General features: G+C 48.6%; 1 protein-coding gene across 1 annotated transcript in view; it reads left to right on the forward strand.

Annotated features, from left to right (window-relative positions):
• The first annotated feature begins 6395 nt into the window (after nucleotides 1-6395).
• Nucleotides 6396-21636, forward strand: part of MYH16 (myosin heavy chain 16) — a 74757-nt gene continuing 59516 nt past the window's right edge. Inside the window, 7 exon segments of the mRNA NM_001431097.1 lie at nucleotides 6396-6605; nucleotides 10857-11000; nucleotides 15775-15931; nucleotides 17232-17259; nucleotides 18250-18346; nucleotides 19366-19458; nucleotides 21098-21161. Coding sequence (NP_001418026.1) covers nucleotides 6396-6605; nucleotides 10857-11000; nucleotides 15775-15931; nucleotides 17232-17259; nucleotides 18250-18346; nucleotides 19366-19458; nucleotides 21098-21161 — 793 coding nt within the window.

Genomic DNA, 21636 nt, shown 5'->3' on the forward strand with positions numbered 1-21636 from the left:
AACATAGCAAGGCCCTGTCCCTACAAAAGCATTAAAAATTAGCAGGGCATGGTGGTGTGCACCTGTAGTCTCAGCTCTTTGGGAGACTGAGGTGGCAGGATTGCTTGTGCCCAGGAGTTGGAGGCTGCAGTGAGCTATGATCGCACCACTGTACTCCAGCCTAGTCCACAGAGTGAGACCCTATCTCAAAAAAAAAAAAAAAAAGAAAGAAAGAAAAGAAAAAAAGGAACTCCCCCAAGTGATCTGTGTTGCACACCCGCTGGATGTACAGATGAAGGGACTAGTCTGGAGAGCTGCTGGGACTCCCACATATCCACAAGTGAGACCGGGGAAGCCAGGATTCAAACCCAGATCAGCCTCCTTCCCCTGCACCACCTGCCTTCCTTGGTGCGTGATGCCAGATTCCTGGGTTCGATCCCCACTCTGCCCTTCCCTTGGTCTGCAAAGCATCATCTTTCCCTCTGAAGACTCTTAGCTTTTTCATTCCACGAGCTACATTGTCTGTACGTTTTGTGGTTCATGATTTATTGAAGTCGGTCTTAGTTATCAAAGATACCTGAGAAGAGCCGTTGCCTGGAGGGACAGGAGGGTTTTGGATTCGGGGGGGGGCCTGGAAGTGGGGAGTCATTAGCAAGCAGGAGGCTGGTAGCCACTGAAAGGGATGGAACCTGGTGTCAGAGACCTGCATGTCCCTCAGGGCAGCTCCTGGCTGGAGGGCCTATGCCCTAAACCACCAGACCCACGCAACAGCAGTGACACCTTAGCTTGCTGTTTACAGCAGAACCATCATTAAAAAAACAGTACAAAGGCCTGGCACAGTGGCTTATACCTGCAAACCCCGCACTTTGAGAGGCTGAGGTGGGTGGATCACTTGAGGTCAGGAGATCAAGACCAGCCTGGCCAACATGGTGAAACCCTGTCTCTACTAAAAATACAAAAATTAGCTGGGCATGGTGGTGGGCGCCTGTAATCCCAGCTACTCAGGAGGCTGAAGCAGGAGAATTGCTTGAACCCGGGAGGGGCAGAGTTTGCAGTGAGCTGAGATCACGCCACTGCACTCCAGCCTGGGTGACAATAGCGAAACTCCTTCTCAAAAAAAAAAATACAAGTGCCTGGCACAGTGGCTTATACGTGCAAATTCAGCACTTTGGGAGGACGAGGTGGAAGGATTGCTTGAAGCCAGGAGTTCAAGACTTCAGGGAGCTATGATTGCATGACTGCACTCCAGCCTGGGTGACAGAATGAGACCCTGTTCTAAATAAATAAATAAAGTCAAGCAGCCTAATTGGTATAAACAAAGGCAACTGTCTTACCTCCCCTACCCCCATTAGAGCAATTGAAAAGAAACTCAGTTCTCAGATGTGGGCATATGTTTCATTTTAGTGACAAGTAGAATGCGTCTTCACCTGACTGCTGGCACATGCATTTCTTTTCTCTTTTTCTTTTCTTTTTTATTTTTAGACAGGGTCTTGCTCTATCACCCAGGCTGGAGCGCAGTGGCACAATCTCGGCTCACTGCAACCTCCACCTCCCAGGTTCAAGCAATTATCGTACCTCAGCCTCCCAAGTAGCTGGGATTACAGGCACCTACCACTACACCCAGCTAATTTTCGTATTTTTAGTAGAGACGGGGTTTCATCATCCCGAGCTTGAGGCCAGGTTGATCTCAAACTCCAGATCTCAGGGGATCCCCCCCCACCTCAGCCTCCCAAAGTGCTGGGATCACAGGCGTGAGTACCCGCACCCGATCACATTTCCTTTTCGTGTGGATTTTGGTCTCATCTCCCTGGTGGTTTCCATCTATGTTAAGCAGAACCAGGGAAACTGGCAACAAAAAGATGATGCAATTGAGCCACCAGAGGCAGCAAATGACAAAAGGAAGTTTACGTAGAGCTATTGTAGCTTCCAGAAGGGGCAGGGGCAAGGCTGGACAAGGCAGCTTAGCTGCCCAGGAACCAGGTCTCCCGGATGCTGGATACAGACTCCTAGATGCTATGGCAGAAGCCAGAACTTCCAGCTCAGTGCTCCCTGCTGACAGGGCATAGGAAGGATTAGACAGGAGTTCTTAACCTGGCGCTTGGGAGTCTTCAGTGGGAAAACAATTCCATTGTGATTTTTCACTGCCTTTAGCCAAAAGGTTTCATCTTCTCCCTTTTGTAACATGGTCTTATTCATCCCAGTCTCATTAACAGTACTTGCAACTTTCTCTACAGTGGAAGTCACTGGTATTTTTTTATTTTATTTTTAATACTTATTATTTATTTTGAGACGAAGTCTCACTCTGTTGCCCAGGCTGGAGGGCAGTGGCACAATCTTGGCTCACTGCAAGCTCCGCCTCCCGGGTTCACGCCATTCTCCTGCCTTAGCCTCCCGAGTAGCTGGGACTACAGGCACCTGCCAACACACCCGGCTCATTTTTTTTTTTTTTTAATAGAGACAGGGTTTCACCATGTTAGCCAGGATGGTCTCGATCTCCTGACCTCGTGATCCACCCGTCTCAGCCTCCCAAAGTGCTGGGATTACAGGCGTGAACCACCGCGCCCAGCCAGTCACTGGTATTTTTAAATTTTCTTTTCTTGAGACAGCGTCTCGCTCTGTTGCCCAGGCTAGAGTGCAGAAGTGCAATCATAGCTCATTGCAGCCTTGACCTTCGCAGTTTAAGCAATCCTGCCTCAGTTTCCCAAGTAGTTGGAACCACAGGCGTACACCACCACCCCCAGCTAACTTTCTAATTCTTTTTATGTTATTTTATTTTGAGACAGAGTCTCACTCTGACCCCCAGGCTAGAGTGCAGTGGCACAGTCTCAGCTCACCGCAACCTCTGCTTCCAAGGTTGAAGTGATTCTCATACCTCAGTCTCCCGAGTAGCTGGGACTATAGGCACACACCACCATACTTGTCTGATTTTTTTGTATTTTTGTTAGAGATGGGCTTTTGCCGTGTTGACCAGGCTGGTTTCGAACTCCTGGCCTCAAGTGATCCACCTGTCTTGGCCTCCCAAAATGCTGAGATTACAGGCATGAGCCGTGTCACCCTGCCTAACTTTCTAATTTTTATAGAGACAGGGTGTTGGTATGTTGCTCAGGCTGGTCTTGAACTCCTGGCCTCGAGCAATCTTCCTGCCTCAGCCTCCTGAAAGTGCTGGAATTACAGGCGTGAGCCACCTCCACCCAGTCAATCACCGGTATTTTCATATCAAATTACAGTAGTTGCAGACATCTCAAAATATAATTAATTCTTACTGCTGCTCCAAAACTACAGTGCTTGTGAGACCTGCTGCTAGATTATGTTATTTGATGCATTTATAAAGAGGTACATCTATTACTAGATCATGCATTTTTAATATTTTATTAATTATATTTTAATGGCATGTGTTTCCCTGGTAATCCTACATATTTATTGCTTGAATTTGAAATATTTTGTCCAATAGGACCACAGGTATCACCAGACAACCAAAGGGGTTCCTGGCCTGTGAGGGCACAAGACCCCTGCCCACCTCGTCTCCTTTCTTATTTTCTGTGCAACAGCGGAGCTTTCGGTGCTAGGATAGCGGGGGTGGACGACGCAGAAAAAAAGTTCCAGCCAGAACTCTCTACGCCAGGCCCCACAGGGAGGCGAGAGGAGGAGAAAGCGCCTGGCTGTGCCTCAGTGGCTTGCCTGTTGTGACTCAGCTTCTTTTGGAAAAACCGGGGGTGTTGGCAGGAGAGGCTGCAGGCGCAGTACAGCGGTTGCCCAGCGCACAATTAGGAGTCCCTCATCTAAAGGCTGAGGCTGTACCCTTGGCCTTGAGAAATGCACTGCTGGCAAAGGGGCTCAGAACCACACCCTCCCTGAACCTTCGAGAAGGTTCTTCATCCCCAAGACGAACTGGGGAGGCCCCTGATTTCTGTTTTTGCTCCCTTGAGCCTCCAGTTCCCCTCCTTCCTGGGGATTCAGTGAAACCGTTTGGGGTTTGGGAATTGAGAGACCCAGACTGTCCTCGTTTTAGGAGAGACAATGATTGACCCAGGCAATCACTTTGTACCTGGGACCTGCTTGACGTCTGGTGAAGCCTGTGGACCCTGCTCAGATTAGTGTTTTTAAATGAATAAAATAGGCTGGGCATGGTGGCTCATGCCTGTAATCCTAGCACTTTGGGATGCTGAGGCAGGCGGATCACTTGAGGTCAGGAGTTCAAAACCAGCCTGGCCAACATGGTGAAACCCTGTCTCTACTAAAAATACAAAAAAAAAAAAAAAAAAAAAAAATTAGCTGGGCGTGGTGGCGGGCACCTCCCAGCTACTCAGGAGGCTGAGGCAGGAGAATTGCTTGAACCCAGGAGGCAGAGGTTGTAGTGAACCAAGATTGCACCACTGCATTCCAGCCTGAGCAACAGAAGAAAATTCCATCTCAGAAAAAAAAAGTAAAATAAAATACACAGAGCTACAAAGGAAACCAATGGTATTGCAATACTGGCTGGGTGCGGTGGCTCAAAAACCAGTAATCCCAGCACTTTGGGAGGCCAAGGTGGGAGAATCGTTTGGGGCCAAGAGTTTGAGATCAGCCTGGGCAACATGGTGAGACCTTATCTCTACGAAACATTTGAAAATTAGTCGAGCATAGTAGCTTATGCCTGTAATCCCAGCATTTTGGGAGGCTGAGGTGGGAAGATTGCTTGAGCCCAGAAGTTGGAGGCTGCAGTGAGCTATGACTGTACCAAAGAACTCCAGCCTGGGTGATGGAATAAGACCCTGCCTCTGAAAAAAAAAAGAAAAGAAAAAATATATTAAAAAACTAATTTGTGACATGGCAGTAAGGCAATAATAAATGTCCTTATTAATAAATTTAAAGAATGATATCAAAATGAGGGTTTAAAGAGACCATAATTTTAAAGTTGACATGAAGATAAACAGTATTTTGAGACATCTGCAGCCACCCTAACGAGAAGTGAAGAGCTTTGATTTTTGCTAGGAGAAAACAGAGGCAGTGATGGTGCTACTGCGGTCTATGGCCTCTGTTCATATCAGATAGAAAGAGAAAACCAAGTGGCAATTGATTTCCTGTCCCATTTATTTCACAGATCCTGGTTAGAAACCCTACCTTTAACCTCTCCATGCCCCAGTATTCTCCTTCATAAAATGGGCTTCCTGATCCCTACCTCACAGCCTTAGTGTGAGGAACATATGAGATGACAGAGGCAGAAGCATTTGTGTTGTTGGGAGTTGGGGGCACTTAACTGTGAGGATTTATTAGCTTGTTTCATTTTTAAATATAACTTCAACTTTTATTTTAGATTCTGGGGGTATATGTGCAGGTTTTTTACGTGAGTATATTGAGTGACACTGGGATTTGGGATCCAAATGATCCCATCACACAGGTGGTAAGCATAGTATCAAATAGGTCGTTCTTCAACCCTTGCCTCCCTCCCACTCTCCCCCATCTAGTAGTCCCCATTGTCTATTGTTTCTATCTGTATGTCTGTCTGTACCCACTTATAAGCTCCCACTTATAAATGAAAACATGTGGTATTTGGTTTTCTGATTCTATGTTAATTCACTTAGAATAATGGCCTCCAGCTGCATCCATGTTGCTGCAAAGGACATGATTTCATTCTTTTTTACAGCTGCATAATATTCCATGGTGTATATGTACCACATTTTCCTTCTGTTTTTTGAGGTTTTTTTTTTTTAAAGACAGGTTCTCGCTTTCTCACCTAAGCTGGAGTGCAGTGGTACAATCATGGCTTCCTGCAGCCTTGACCTCCCCAACTCAAGCGATCCTCCTGCCTTAGCCCTGAGAGTAGCTAGGACTACAGGCACACACCACCATGCCTGGCTAATTTTTAAATGTTTTTGTAGACATGGGGTCTTGCTATATTGCCCAGGCTGGTCTCAAACTCCTGGGCTCAAGCTGTCCTTCCACCTTGGCTTCCCAAAGTGCTGGGATTATAGGTGTGAGCCTCTGTACCTGGCCTGTACCACATTTTCTTTATCTAATCCACCACTGATGGCCACCTAGGTTGATTCCATGTCTTTGCCATTGTGAATAATGCTGCAGTGAACATACAGGTGCATGTGTCTTTTTGGTAGGATGACTTAGTTTTCCCTTTGGGTATATAGCCAGGAATAGGATGGCTGGGTTGAATAATAGTTCTGTTTTAAGTTCTTTGAGAAATCTCCATACTGCTTTCTACAGTGGCTGAACAATTAGCTTCTTTCTTATTCTTGGTTATGAAAGCCTAATGGCACCAAGACAGACAAGGAACATGAGAGAAGAAAGCCTCTATCTTTCTCGGGACATTGCCTCCAGCCTGTCCACCAGCTTCAGCAGCTTGTCTCTGCTTCCCCCCACAGCACCCAGGGAAGTACTGGTTCCCGCCCTCAGTTCCTTCCTGCTCCATCTTCAACCAAGCTACCATGCCTGGTGGGTACAAAGGGGAGTGTGGGGACGATGTGGATCCTATGCCTTTCCTGGCACCTCCCGAAAAGGAGAGGATTGAAGCCATGAACAAGCCCTATGACATTAAGAGGTCCTGCTGGGTCAAAGATGAGAAAGAAGGCTTCGTCGCTGGGGAGATCCAGTCTGAACAGGGTGACCAAGTCACCGTGAAGACAATCACCAACCAGGTGAGTGGGTCTCGATCTCCAGGATGAAACCAAGTGGCAGGCACCCAGGCCTCTTCTAGGCATGCTCCTGCCCAGAAGGCAGGGTGGCAGAAAGAGCAGGTGCCTCCAAGTCCCATGTGCTGGGGTCAAATCCAGACTCGCCTACACTCAAGCTGTGCTGTCCTGGGCAAGATGCATTCCCTCTCTGAGCTATATCACAATAGAGATTCCGAGACAGGACACATGAAAGCACTTCATAGACTCTAAAGCAGTACTGTGCATAAGGGATGATCATGAGAGTTACTTACCTTTGATGTCTCAAACGGCTCTCAAGTGGAAGCTATTTTCTAAGCATGAGAGTGAGCATGTCACTCATGATCATGTCACTGTGTGCCATGGCCCCTGGTGGCATGAGGGGCATTAGAGAGGGTACAGAACACCCTGGCTCACTGGCTGAGCTCTTCAGCTGCATGAAGAACAGATGGTGGTTCCTAGGTCCCTTGGAGCATGGCGGTGGTGTGCTGGATGCGATGGCTTGTGATGGCTTTTAATGGGTTGCAAAGACCCAACCTGGCTTGTGATGGCTTGCAGGGACCCACCTAGCTTACTATGGCTAGCAAGGACCCAACCTGGCTTCTCTTGGATTGCAGGGATCCAACCTGGCTTGTGATGGTTTGCAAGGACCCCAACACTAAACAATGAGGGACTTTACAGCCAGTTGTTAAACCTTGGGTAGCTTGCTATCAGCCATGATGGAAGTATTTACACCACGGAAATGGGCACATGCTGTAAATCAGGGATGCTTCCCCTCAGACAGGTGGTTTACCAACCCACCCTTCTCTCTGCTGGCCCACACTACGTCTGACTGTGAGATATGACTTGAGAGAGTGGATAGAAAATTTGGGTTATTAGGCTGGGCATGGTGACTCACGCCTGTAATCCCAGCACTTTGGGAGACCGAGGCAGGAGGATTACTTGAGCTCAGGAGTTTGAGACCAGCCTGGGCAACTTGGTGAGACCCTATCTTTATTTAAAAAAAAAAAAAAAAATTTATTAGAATTTTAAAAATTTGGTTTATCTTAAATGGGTAAGGGCAGGGGTCTCTTATATTCTTGGCAGACCCCTGGTGAGGCACTTGACACTTTGTTTAATCCTTTTGGCAATCTTATGTGGTAGGATTTATTGACCCTATTTTGCAGAGAAGGAAAAATGAGGATCAAGGGCACTTTAGGTGACCTGTGCATGTTGAAAAAATAGCAAATGATGAACTTGGATTCAAACCCACTGTATCTGGCTCATATGCCCATGCCCCCTCTATGACACCATTCCATCTCTCCATGGTGGGCTGCCAAGAGGGAGGCATGAGCCATCGCACCCGGCCACTTTTCCATTTAAGAAAAAAGACATTCCACTGCTCCCTCCAAACCACCTTCAAGGATAAAACTGAAAGCAAGCAAGCAAAGAAGACAAAAAAAAAAAAAAAAAAAAAAAAAAACCACACAAAGCAATGAGTCTTCAGCAATAAATATGTTAGCACCTGCGAGGTCCATTCCCTGGTTAATTTCTCGATTAAAAGAAGTCAGAGGCCAGGCACGGTGGCTCAAGTCTGTAATCCCAGCACTTTGGCAGGCCGATACAGGCAGATTGCTTGAGGCTAGGTGTTTGAGACCAGCCTGGGCAACATAACGAGGCCCCCCTTTCTACAAAAAATTAGCCAGGTGTGGTGGTGCATCCCTGTACTCCCAGTTACTTGGGAGGCTGAGCCAGGAGGATCGCCTGAGCCCAGGAAGTTGAGGCTGCAGTGAGCTAGGACTGCACTGCTGCACTCCAGCCTGGGTGACAGAGAGAAACCTTGTCTCAAAAAAAAAAAAGGAAGCCAGAGACCTCAGTGATCAGAACCGGCAACAGCTATATTTTTATCTGTTCCTGCCTTTGAGAGGAGCAGTGGTGAAAAGATGCGGCTATAATGGGTTTGAATGAAAGTCAAGCTTGATTCCCAGGAGAAACATAGTTTTCGGAGAGGAGAGTGCTGCAGTGTTGTGAGAAATGATGGGTGATGATAGTGGAGACCCAGAGTGCATCCAAGTTTGGATGCACATTTAGGGACAACATAATTTCCTTGAGTATCTGCAGCAGACAGGGCTGGCCAGCCGGGTTTGGGACAGAAAAGATGGAGCCTACGACGCTGACTTCCCTGGCTTCTAAAATAAAGGCCGAGTTCTCCATTCCTCTACTGAAAGTGAAGTGTCTGCACATGGACGAGGACCAGAGATCTGGAAACCCCAAACCCAGCTTGAGGCCAGGCACGGTGGCTCATGCCTGTAATCCCACCACTTTGGGAGGCCGGGCAGAGAGGATCACCTGAGGTCAGGAGTTTCAGACCAGCCTGGCCAACATGGTGAAACCCCATCTCTACCAAAAATACAAAAATTAGTCGGGCATGGTGGCCTGCGCCTGTAATCCCAGCTACTCGGGAGGCTGAGGCAGAATTGCTTGAACCCAGGAGGTGGAAGTTGCAGTGAGCTGAGATCATGCCACTGCACTCCAGCATGAGTGACAGAGTGAGACTCTGTCTCAGAAAAACAAAAACAAACAAAAAACAGCTTGATTTACTAAGGGTGTGGTAACCATTACGGGGAGTGGGGGTGGATTTTCCAGAACTGTCAAGATTTCAAATTATCTGCCTATTGTACTAATAAATTATTAAAAGTCCCAGAAATCCCAGTATGGATTCAGGCCTCACATCTAAGGCTGCAGGCAGCCAAAAGATCCTTGTTTTCCAGCTTGTGTGTCTTCAGCTTTGATCCCAGATGCTGGAGCTTCTTAAGAGCTGGCACTAGTTTTTGTTTTTTTGTTTTGTTTTTTTCTTGCTCTGTCACCCAGGCTGGAGTGCAGCGGCATGATCTCGGCTCACTGCAACCCCCGCCCCCTGGGTTCAAACAATTCTCCTGCCCCAGCCTCCCAAGTAGCTGGGATTACAGGAGTGCGCAACCACGCCCAGCTAATTTTTGTATTTTTAGTAGAGACAGGGTTTCGCCATGTTGGCCAGGCTGATCTCGAAATCCTGACCTCAAGTGGTCCACCCACCTAGGCCTCCCAAAGTGCTGGGATTACAGGCATGAGCCACTGCACCTGGCCTAGTTTTCATTTATAGATGAAGAAATTGGGGTGCAGCATGGGGAAGAGATCTGCCCACATGGCACAGGCGCGAACACACCTACTGATGAACACTCATTGCTGTTTTGTTTGTTTTCTTCTTTTCTTGCTTGCTTTCGGTTTTATCCTTGAAGGTGGCTTGGAGGGAGCAAGGGAATGTCTTTTTTTCAAAAGGAACAGTGGCTACAATGTGGTGGCTCACACCTGTAACACTTTTGGGGGCCAAGATGGGAGGATCATTGGAGGCCAAGAGTTTAAGACCAGCATAGGCAACATAGCAAGACCTTGTCTCTAGAAAAAAAAATTAAAAATTAGCCAGGCGTGGTGGTGTGCACCTGTAGTCCCAGCTAATCGGGAGGCTGAGACAGGAGGATGACTTGAGCCCAAGAGATCGAAGCTGCAGTGAGCTATGATTGTATCACTGCACTCCAGCCTGGGCAACAGAGCAAGATTATGTCTCAAAAAATAAAATTAAATTAAAAATTTAAAAATGGAGAAGTTTGGCTGGTCTGAAGGTAGTGAGTTATCTCAATTAATTGTTCATGGTCAGTTACAGATCAAAATCCTTGTTCCACTCTTCCACCCACCCTTCTCATTACTGCACTTAGTCTTTAAAAAAAAAAAGTGAAATGGAAAAGCTCATTGCTATTTCGAAATCACCGCTAACTCTCAAGGCAGAGAGCCAAGAGTCACATCTTTGCAAAGTGTTCATGGGATCAAAGAGTAAGCTCTGATCATCTATCAGGATGGATTTGGCTGGAAAAGAAGCACAGCCCAGAGGTTCTCTGTAACATAGGGAGGGAACGTCATAGTTTATAAGGTATTTTTACATGATTCTACTTCAGTTCATATAATTCTCCCAGCAACCTGCCAAGGAGACTACTGTCATCTCAACTTCAGAGAGGAGGCAGTTGAAGCTGCATTGGCCTCAGAAGTGCCTCCCCATCACAGGACACGCAGGGGGATGTGGCTGGACCAGGACTTGGGTCCACTGCATGCTCCGCTCCATCTCCTTCTGGGACTCCAGAGGGTGTGTGGTGACCTGGGCCAGATGCCCCATGCCTGGTACGGCACTATTTCCTGATGCCTGTGCTGCTGTGTCTTGACCCTCCCCAGACACTCACTGTGAAGAAGGATGATATCCAGCAGATGAACCCACCCAAATTCTACCAGGCCAGCGACATGGCAGACATGACCTTCCTGAATGAGGCCAGTGTCCTAGACAATCTGCGCCAACGCTACACCAACATGAGGATCTACGTGAGTGCTGGGGATGGGGTGAGCATGGGGAGGAAGGAGTGACTGCAGATCTTCTGCTCTTCTTTTGATGAGGAGGGGGGTGGCTACTCCACCCTGCCCAGCTCTCAATACACATTACGACTTAGACAAAGGCACAGGGACCACATTTCTGACATGTTAGAATTTCCACCCAGGCCAGGCGCGGTGGCTCAAGCCTGTAATCCCAGCACTTTGGGAGGCTGAGACGGGCGGATCACGAGGTCAGGAGATCGAGACCATCCTGGCTAACACAGTGAAACCCCATCTCTACTAAAAAATACAAAAAAAAAAACTCGCCACCGGGCGAGGTGGCGGGCGCCTATAGTCCCAGCTACTCGGGAGGCTGAGGCAGGAGAATGGCGTGAATCCAGGAGGCGGAGCTTGCAGTGAGCCGAGATCTGGCCACTGCACTCCAGCCTGGGCGACAGAGTGAGACTCCGTCTCAAAAAAAAAAGAATTTCCACCCAAAGCCTTCGGCATCTCAGTAATGGCACCATATCCATGAGCAGCTGAAACACATTTTGCTGAGGCTGTCACCCAAAAATCTTCCTCCTCAGGCTCCACCCCTCTTCCTCAAACTCAAATCAAAACATCACTTTTCCCCTAGTGACTTCATGTGCCATTATTAGAAGTCCATCCATCCATCTATCCATTCATCCATCTATCCATTCATCCATCCATACATCCATCCAAACATTCATCCATCTAAACACCCATCCATCCATCCAAACACCCATCCATCCATCCAAATATCTACCCATCCATCCAAACATCTATCCATCAACCCAAACATCCAAACATTCATCCATCCATCCCTCCATCCAAACATCTATCCATCAATCCAAACATTCATCCACCTATCCAAACATCCATACACCTATCCATCCATCCAAACATCTATCCATCAATCCAAACATCCAAACATTCATCCACCTACCCAAACATCCATCCCTCCATCCATCAACCAAACATCCATCCATTCATCCATCCATCCACTCATCCACCCAACCAAATATCCAAATATCCATCCATCCATTCAATCATTCATCAAAACACTCATCCACCCATCCATCCAACAAACATTGAGGAAATGTGATGTAATTGTAGCCTGAGGCACTTAGGAAGGACAACAGACTGCATCCTTGAAGAAGTTCAGTTTCACTTTGTCTGACATGATGACCAGAGTGAGTTACAATCAGTCCTTTGAGCATCTTGGAAATCGTAAGACAGAAAGATGATTTTCTGAAGGTGTTGCAGCTTAACTCCCAAAATGGGTTGTCTAAGGATGTATTGGTGTTTGCCTCTCTAGATGTCTTTACTAAAAAGGAAAGAGGCTTATCTGGTAGGAATAGGTAAGGTGCAGCCTGATTCCCAGGTAAGGGCCTGCCGGGAGTTCACCCTCCCTGGGCGTATGGTTATAGCCAAGAGGGCTTCTGTGACCCCAGATTCATCCTGCTTTAATACTACTGTGGTTCTAGATTCAGGCCCCAGCAGCACCATAGACCCAGGTGGTGGTGGAAGTTCTCTGAAAAGCTCTTGAAGATATTTGCTAAGTCTGGAGGTTAGCAGGGCATCCTTGGACCCCAGGTCTAGAAAGAGCCATACCCGGCCAGGCACGGTGGCTCACACCTGTAATCCCAGCACTTTGGGAGACCGAGGCAGGTGGATCAAGAGGTCAGGAGATTGAGACCATCCTGGCTAACACGGTGAAACCCCGTCTCTACTAATAACACAAAAAAAATTAGCCGGGGGTGGTGGCAGATGCCCATAGTCCCAGCTACTCAGGAGGCTGAGGCAGGAGAATGGTGGGAACCCGGGAGGCGGAGCTTGCAGTGAGCCGAGATTGCACCACTGCACTCCGGCCTGGGAAACCGAGCGAGACTCCATCTCAAAAAAAAAAAAGAGAGAGAGAGAGAAAGAGTCACACCCACTCCCGGCTGAGCCTGGAGCCTGGAGCCTAGGCTGAGAATGTCAAGATGCAGGCTCAAAGGTCAAGCTCAGGGCCAGGGCTTACCTGGGGCTATTCTGCATGCAAGCCCTTGTTCCTCCTGGGTGACCACATCATGACTTTGGGCCAAGGGACTGCAGGCTCTGTGGAGTATAGCCTGAGAGACCAGGGCAGGGAGTCCCCTCCTACATTAAAGCGCCTCGATAGAGCCACTAGTGCAACAACGCTAGCTGGCAAGGGCTGCTCCCAGCTGCTTCTCTCTCAATTCCTCCTGACCACAGCAGGGAGGTAACTGGCTTCCAGGCTGCTGTCTGCCCCCACCCCACAGCTGAGACAGGCTGGAGGGGAAGAGTGATTCCATGGCTGGCGTCCCGGGATGAGACACCGTGTGTCATACTCTCAGCTGTTCCATTGGGTTTCCTTCATCATCTCTTTAGTCTTTTTTCCTGTGGATCAGTTTCTACTTAATAAGTTTCCTTTTGAAAATTCAGCATATCCCAGTCATGCTAAGGAGAAGCTGGTGGCAGGGAGAGGGGTGGATGGGGAGCAGTTATTCTTACTTGGTTCAAAATGGAAGGGTTTAAAGTTGAACTGAAACCAAGTATTTGGTGGAGGGTTTAGAGGTCAATGTGACTGTCCAGCAAGGAGAAGGGAAATTTAAGATTCATAGATTTGGCCATTTCCTATCTTCACTTATTCTTCCTGCTGTTCATTTATTTAATGATGTAATTGGTTTTTCTGGGGTTTTGTTGTTTGTTTGTTTGCTTGTTTGTTTGAGATGGAGTCTCACTCTGTCGCCCAGGCTGGAGTGCAATGGCGCAGTCTCAGCTCATTGCAACCTCCACTTCCCAGGTTCAGGCGATTCTCCTGCCTCAGCCCTGTTAGTAGCTGGGATTACAAACATGCACTACCATGCCCGGCTAATTTTTGTATTTTTAGTAGACACAGGGTTTCACCATGTTGCTCACGCTGGTCTCGAACTCCTGACCTTGTGATCTGCCTGCTTCAGCCTCCCGAAGTGCTGGGATTACAGGCATGAGCCACTGCACTTGGCCTTCCTGTTCTTTTTTTTAAAACAGGGTGATTTCCTACAAAATTGCAATCTTGGAGTGAAAAGAAAGTTGGGGTCTCTTTTTAAGAGGAGGTCAAGGCTGGGTGCAGTGGCTCATGCCTGTAATCCCAGCACTTTGGGAGGCCAGCATGGGTGGATTGTTTGAGGACAGGAGTTCATGACAAGCCTGAGCAACACAGTAAGACTCCCATCTCTACAAAAAAAACTTTTTAATTATCCAGGCTTAGTAGGCACATGCCTGTAGTCCCAGCTACTTGGGATGTTGAGGTGGAAGGATCGCTTGAGCCCAGGAGGTCAAGGCTGCAGTGAGCTATGATCGTACCACTGCACTCCAGCCTGAGAGACAGAGCAAGCCTCTGTCTCTAAAAAAAAAAAAAAAAAAAAAAGAAAAAGAAAAAGAAAGAAAAAGATAGGTGGTCAAACCTAGCTGCCACAAGTAGGGAGCTGCATCCACACAGTGAAGATTCCACAGCTTTTGAATCACCCTAGACATCTCTCGATGGACTCTCATGGAAAGCCAGATATATTAAGTGGCAAAAGCAAAATATAAAACAGTACTATAGGCTGAGCACAGTGGCTCACGCCTGTAATCCCAGCGCTTTGGCAGGCCAAGGTGGGTGCATCCCTTGAGGTCAGGAGTTTGTGACCAGCCTGGCCAATATGGCGAAATCCCATCTCTACTAAAAATACAAAAATTAGCCTGATGTGGTGGCGTGCACCTGTACTCCCAGCTGCTCAAGAGGCTGAGGCAGGAGAATCACTTGAATCCGGGAGGCAGAGGTTGCAGTGAACCCAGATGGCACCATTGTACCAGCCTGGGTGACAGAATGAGACTCCGTCCACAAACTATATATAAATAAAAATATATATATATGGAAGGGAGCAAAAGAAACTAGCCCAGCATTTACCTGTGGTGAGGGTAGGGGTGGACAGGGAGCAAGTGGTATATACTTTGCAGTATATATGTTGCCACAGTGACAGTGTTACCTATTCAAATACAGATGGACCCCAACTTACAATGGTTCAAGTTAATGATTTTCGACTTTATGATGGGGCAAAAGCAATACACATTCAATGCACTCCTCGATTTATGATCAAACCCATCATATGTTGAAAATATCATAAATCGACTTCTAATACAATATTTTCAACATATGATAGGTTTATCTAGATGTGACCCCATCTTAAGTTGAGGAGTGTCTGTAATTAAACCAAAAGAAAACAAAAACAAATATATATTAAAGATAAGCCTTATTTAGCTTAATGAAAACAGACTCAGATACTCATAAGATTTTGCCTCCAGAGGGCTGAGTTTTGTTGTTTTTGTTGTTTTTGAGACGGAGTCTCACTCTGATGCCAGGCTGGAGTGCAGTGGCACAATCTTGGCTCACTGCAACCTCTGCCTCCCAGGTTCAAGCGATTCTCCTGCCTCAGCCTCCCGAGTAGCTGGGATTACAGGTGCGCACCACCACTCCCAGCTAATTGTTTTGTATTTTTGGTAGAGACAGGGTTTTACCATGTTGATCAGGCTGGTCTCAAACTCCTGATCCCAGGTGATCCACCGGCCTCAGCCTCCCAAAGTGTTGGGATTACAGGCGTGAGCCACCACACCCGACAGAAAGCTTACCTTCTTCACAGCTTGCTCTTTGATAAACTGGGGCCTGAAGGGAACTTCACTGGGGGAAAAGGGTACCAGGAGGAAGAACCAGCTGACCATCTTCCCTCCCTCCCACCAGACCTACTCGGGCTTGTTCTGCGTGACAGTCAACCCCTACAGGTGGCTGCCCATCTATGGGGCCCGTGTGGCCAACATGTACAAGGGCAAGAAGCGCACAGAGATGCCACCTCACCTCTTCTCCATCTCTGACAACGCCTACCACGACATGCTCATGGGTGCGTCAGGGTGGGCTCGCTTTGCTGGGGCAGGGGTGGCGGGAGACAAGCCTTCCTTTGCCATTGTGGCTCCAGACGCATTAAGACTTTGTGATACCCCATCCTAACCCTCAGACGCATTAAGACTTTGTGATACCCCATCCTAACCCTGACCCTGAGCCACCAGTTGAAGTTCTTTGCTAAATGTTGAGCAGCAGCTGCTGCTACTGGGTGCCAGGGCTCAGTGAGTGTGCTGGGCACTTGCTAGGCACCAGCCCTACCTCACACCCTATCTCATTTAAGCTTCACAAACCCATGGGATGCCAAGGTAAGTAGGTAAGTAACTTGCTCAGAGCTCAAGTTAATGTTCTTAACTATTACCTGTATGATCTTTGCTGCATATTATAGTGATTCCTCTATGTGATTTTTTTCTTTTTTTTTTTTTTTTTTTTGAGATGGAGTTTCACTCTTGTCGCCCAAGCTGGAGTGCAATGGTGCGATAGCTCACTGCAACCTCCGCCTCCTGAGTTGAAGCAATTCTCCTGCCTCAGCCTTCCAAGTAGCTGGGATTACAAGCATGTGTCACCATGCCCAGCTAATTTTTATATTATTAGTAGAGATGGGGTTTCAACACGTTGGGCAGGCTGCTTGTGAACTCCTGACCTCAGGTGATCCACCCACCTCGGCCTACCAAAGTGCTGGGTTTACAGGCATGAGCCACCGCACCAGGCCATGATTTGTATTTAAGAGATGGGGTCTCTGTTGCCCAGGCTGGAGTGCAGTGGTGCAATCTTAGCTCACCGCAGTCTAGAACTTCTGGGCTCAAGCAATCCTCCTGCTTCAGCTTCCTGAGTAGCTGAGACTATAGGCATGCACCACTATGCCCAGATAATTTTTTAATTTTTTGTAGAGACAGGGTTTCACCATCTTGCCCAGGCAGGTCTTGAACTCCTGGGCTCCAGCCTCAGCTTCCCAAAATGCTGGAATTACAGGCATGAGTCATGCTGTCCAGCCCTCTGTGATTTTTGTCCTCATTTCTCTTTATGTTGCTTAGGGCTGGGTAGCTTTATGGCAACTCTGGGCTGGTAGAAAGAGTGGCTGATAAATTCCTGATCCTTTCTGCAAGGGTGTACACTGCAGGGATGGGCACGGGGCCACAGATCCCACAGGATCCTGGATTTTGGCCTCCAAGTGTAGCCAAGGCCACGATCTAAGCCAGTTGGAATCTGGGGAAGCCCTGACTGGCTGGGGCATTGTTGAATGCCTAGTTTCTAAATGTTTCCTAATTACACCTTCCTGTTTCTTGTTTTCTTCCCTACAGATCGTGAAAATCAGTCTATGCTAATCACGTAAGTGTCTCTTCCATCTCTCAGTCTATACACATATAATTAGATCTGCGTCTTACACATATAATCAAGCCTTCCTAGAATTAATTGTGGGACTTTGTTTGGAACTCTGCAGGCAGTGAGTGGGCTTAGCAGGGCGGGTGAGGCTGCACCTGCTAAACTGATGGGGTGGCCTCCCTGTCTCCTGGACCTCCCCACCTGCCTGTCTGTCCTAGCTAGGGGGTGAAATGTGAACAGAAATGTGTACCTTTGAGGCCAGGTGTGGTGGCTCACACCTGTAATCCCAGGGTTTTGGGAGGCTGAGGCAGGAGGATCGTTTGAACCCATGAGTTTGAGACCACCCTGGGCAACATAGTGAGACCCCATCTCTACAAAAAATTAGCCAGTGTGGTGGTGCACACCTGTAGTCCCAGCTACTCAGGAGGCTGAGACAGGAGGATTGCTTGAGCTCAGGAGGTTGAGGCTGCAGTGAGCTATGATCACACCACTGCACTCCACAGACGACAGAGCAAGACTCTCTCAAAAAAAAAAAAAAAAAAGAGAGAGAGAGAGAGAAAGAAAAGAAAAGAGCACTTTTCCTTTCTTTGAGATGGAATCTCACTCTGTGGTCCAGGCTGGAGTGCAGTGGCACTATCTCGGCTCACTGCAAGCTCCGCCTCCTGGGTTCAAGCGATTCTCCTGCCTCAGCCTCCCGAGTAGCTGGGATTACAGGCACGTGCCACCATGTCTGGCTAATTTTTGTATTTTTAATAGAGACGGGGCTTCACCATGCTGGCCAGGCTGGTCTCGAACTCCTAACCTCAGGTGATCCTCCCACCTCGGCCTCCTGAAGTGCTAGAATTATAGGCATGAGCCTCTGTGCCTGGTTAACTTTTGTATTTTTAGTAGAGATGGGGTCTCACCTTGTTGGCCAGGCTGATCTTGCTTCTTTTCTCTGCGGCTGACTGCCCCCTCTTCCTGCTTCTCTTGTCTGCTCTTTTTTTCCACCTGCAGTGGAGAATCTGGTGCTGGTAAGACTGAGAACACAAAGAAGGTCATCCAGTACTTTGCCAACATCGGAGGAACTGGCAAACAGACCACAGATAAGAAGGTAGAGCTGACTGGGTGGGCCCAGGGTCTATTTTCCGTCTTCAGGCTTCTGAGACACACACAGTGGCGACCCTTCAATCTTCACAGCTGCTCACAGCTTAGGGCCATTTTACAGATGAGGAGACTGAGGCTTAGAGCGAAGTGATTTGGATGGGGTCACACAGGGAGAAGGTGGCCATAAATCAGGATCTTCTCCCCGAGGACTTGTTCTGCTGCCCCAGGCCATGTCTGCGTCCAGAGGGACAGGTAGCAGAGCCCCTTGTACTTGGCAGAGGAGAAACGGGAAAGTTCGCTGCCTGTTAAGTGGCTTCTGCAGGCCCTGGCTGCCCCAGGGGCACAAAGAGCCTTAGCTGGGCAGCCAGCTAAGGCAACTGTAAAAGGCCGACAGAGGCCAGTCACAGTGGCTCATGCCTATAATCCCAGTACTCTGGGAGGCTGAGGTGGGAGGTCACTTGAGTCCAGGAGTTAGAGACCAACCTGGGCAACATAGCAAGACACCATCTCTACAAAAATCTTTAAAAATTAGCTGGGAGTGGTGGCATGTACCTATAGTCCCAGCTACTCAGGAGGCTGAAGTGGGAGGATCACTTAAGACCAGGAGTTGGAGGCTGCAGTGAGCCAAGATAGCGCCACTGCACTCCAGCCTGGGCAACAGAGCAAAACCCTGTGTCAAAAAAGGGGCGGGGGGATGTGTAGGGAGGGGTTTCAGACTTGCTCAGAGGGCTCTCTGCCAACAGCAGAGTGAGGAAACAGTAGCTAGGGATCAAGTCCAAGTGGTGGCCCATGTCCCCAGGTGCCTGTCCCAGTGTCATGGAGCCACAGAGGGACAGACGCTGTCAGGCAGGGGCCCTCCTCCCAGGTTACTACATGCAGCCCCTCTGGCCCTGATTTTCTGGCCACCCCAAGGCCATTCTCCTCCTGGGTTCCCAGCACATGAGCCACTGTCATTTGCAAGCCCAGTCCCTCAGCCCTGGCCTCCCAGGCAGCAGCCAACTAACTTTGGGTTTCTTTCTGCGTCAGGGGTCTCTGGAGGATCAGATCATCCAGGCAAACCCCGTGCTGGAGGCCTTCGGGAACGCCAAGACCACCAGGAACAACAACTCCTCTCGCTTCGTAAGTATGGGGGCTGCATGAGAGGCCCCCTGGGTGGTGAGACAGGTGTCACGACCCCGCCCCAGGTAAAGAAATTGAGGCTGGTTTAAATTAAGGTCAAAGGGGTGGGGCAAGTGAAGACATCCCCTTCCCAGAGATGTTTAAGGCACAGCAATCAGAATCAAATTGGCAACGAGGCAAAACTAATTCAAAAGACAAATAATCCCTCGTGGAATTCAGTGCAAGATTTGAAGACTCTTCCTAACCGGTCCAATCAGCCTCAACACCGAGAACTACAAATTGCAAATTTCACAGGTCATTTTGTATCAAAACATCAATTATGAAGCACGTAGAATTTTTCAATGGTACGAAAACATTCTCTGGGTTCTGCAGAGACCCGGACAGGGTTAACTTTTTTTTGTTTTGATTTTTTTTTTCCCTTCAGAAATTGGTTTTCTTTGATGTATCCAAGTCTTACATTTCTCAACAAAGAAAAAAACAAAATCTCTATTAGCATAAAAGAAGGAGGCTGGGCACAGTGGCACACTCCTGTAATCCCAGCACTTTGGGAAGCCAAGGCAGGAGGATCCCTTGAGCCCAGGCAGAGTTGCCAGGCCAGCCTCGGCAACATAGCAAGACCAGCCCCCATCTCTATAAAAAATAAAAATTAGCCAGGCATGGCCATGCATGCCTGTAGTCCCAGCTACTTGGGAGGCTAAGGTGGGAGGATCACCTGAGCCCAGGAAGTCGAGGTTGCAGTGAGCTAAGATTATGCCACTGCACTCCAGCCTGGGCAACAGAGCAAGACCGTGTCTCGGGGGTGGGGGTGGGGGGTAAAAAGTATCTAATCAGCAAACAGAACCCTCTTTAGTATTAATATTTAAGTCAAGTGGCTTTGATGCAGAACCTTGGCGACAATAAGGGTGGAGGCGCTGGGAGGTCACCTGGGGAGACAGATTAACAGCAGCAAGAAGCTGCAACCTCCTTCCACGCTGGAGGGACATAAGAGAGGTGCTGTCCTAGGGTCCTAGTGGGTTCTTAAACCAGTGCAGCTATCTGGCGGGAGCTGCAGTCACAGAGGCACCCTGAGACGCCAACTAGAGAGGAGTGATGCCCTGGCCTGGTCTCCCTCACTCCCACGTCTCCTCTGGGGCTTCCCATCGGCAGAGCGCAGTGAGCTTGCACGAAGCCTGGGAAAACAGGGCTGGCAGGGGGTGAGAGGAGGAACAGAGGTGAGTGCAGACAGGCCCAGGAGCAGCCGAGGTAGAGAGAGAGAGTCCTGTTTCCAGGAGAATTTACTGATGGCTCTGCCATGCAAGCCAGAGAGAGGAATGACACGGAAATCTCCCGATAAAGAAGCATGGGAGGTGCTCCAGATTCACATGGTGCCTGGTCTCTACACAGAATTCCAAAGGGTAGCAGCCCTCCTGCTGGCACTTCTCTCCCTGACAAATGCCCCAAACCACAGACCCTAGATTTAGCTCCGAGACCTGTCCGTGTGCTTCTCTGCCTATCTTCGTGGGAAATCCACTACTGCAATAGAGCCCGGTTACATCCCCGCAGGCCCCGATCAGCAACCCTTGGCCAACTCTGGGCCACTTATTGCTCTAAAGCTATGGCCGACCTCCCTCCTGATCCCTCCCTTCTCTTCCTTGCTCAGGGCAAGTTCATCCGAATCCACTTTGGAACCACAGGGAAACTGGCTGGAGCCGACATCGAGAGCTGTAAGTCAGGCCCTCCTTGGAGGGTTTGTCTGGGCAGCTACATGATCTGTGAGGCCCAGTGCAACATGAAAATGAAGGGCTCTTGTTAAAAAATACCAAGAATTTCAGGCCAGGCGAGGTGGCTTATGCCTATAATCCTAGCACTTTGGGAGGCCGAGGCGGGAGGGTTGCTTGAACCTAGGAGTTCAAGACCAGCTGGGCAACATAGTAAGATCCCATCTCTACAAAACAATGTGAAAAATTAGCCTGGCATGGTGGTACATGCTTGTAGTCCCAGCTACTCAGGAGGCTAAGGCAAGTGGATCGCTTCAGCCCAGGAGTTAGAGGCTGCAGTGAACAGTCACCAGTGGTGACTGTTCTGGGCTTTAAGGAGAGGGGATTCCTGCTTTGAACCTGGGAGGCGGAGGTTGCAGTGAGCCGAGACCACTCCATTGCACTCCAGCCTGGGCAACAGAGCAAGACTCCATCTCAAAAT

The sequence above is a fragment of the Macaca mulatta genome, chromosome 3 (genome assembly GCF_049350105.2).
Source record: "Macaca mulatta isolate MMU2019108-1 chromosome 3, T2T-MMU8v2.0, whole genome shotgun sequence".
NCBI classification, from domain to species: domain Eukaryota; kingdom Metazoa; phylum Chordata; class Mammalia; order Primates; family Cercopithecidae; genus Macaca; species Macaca mulatta.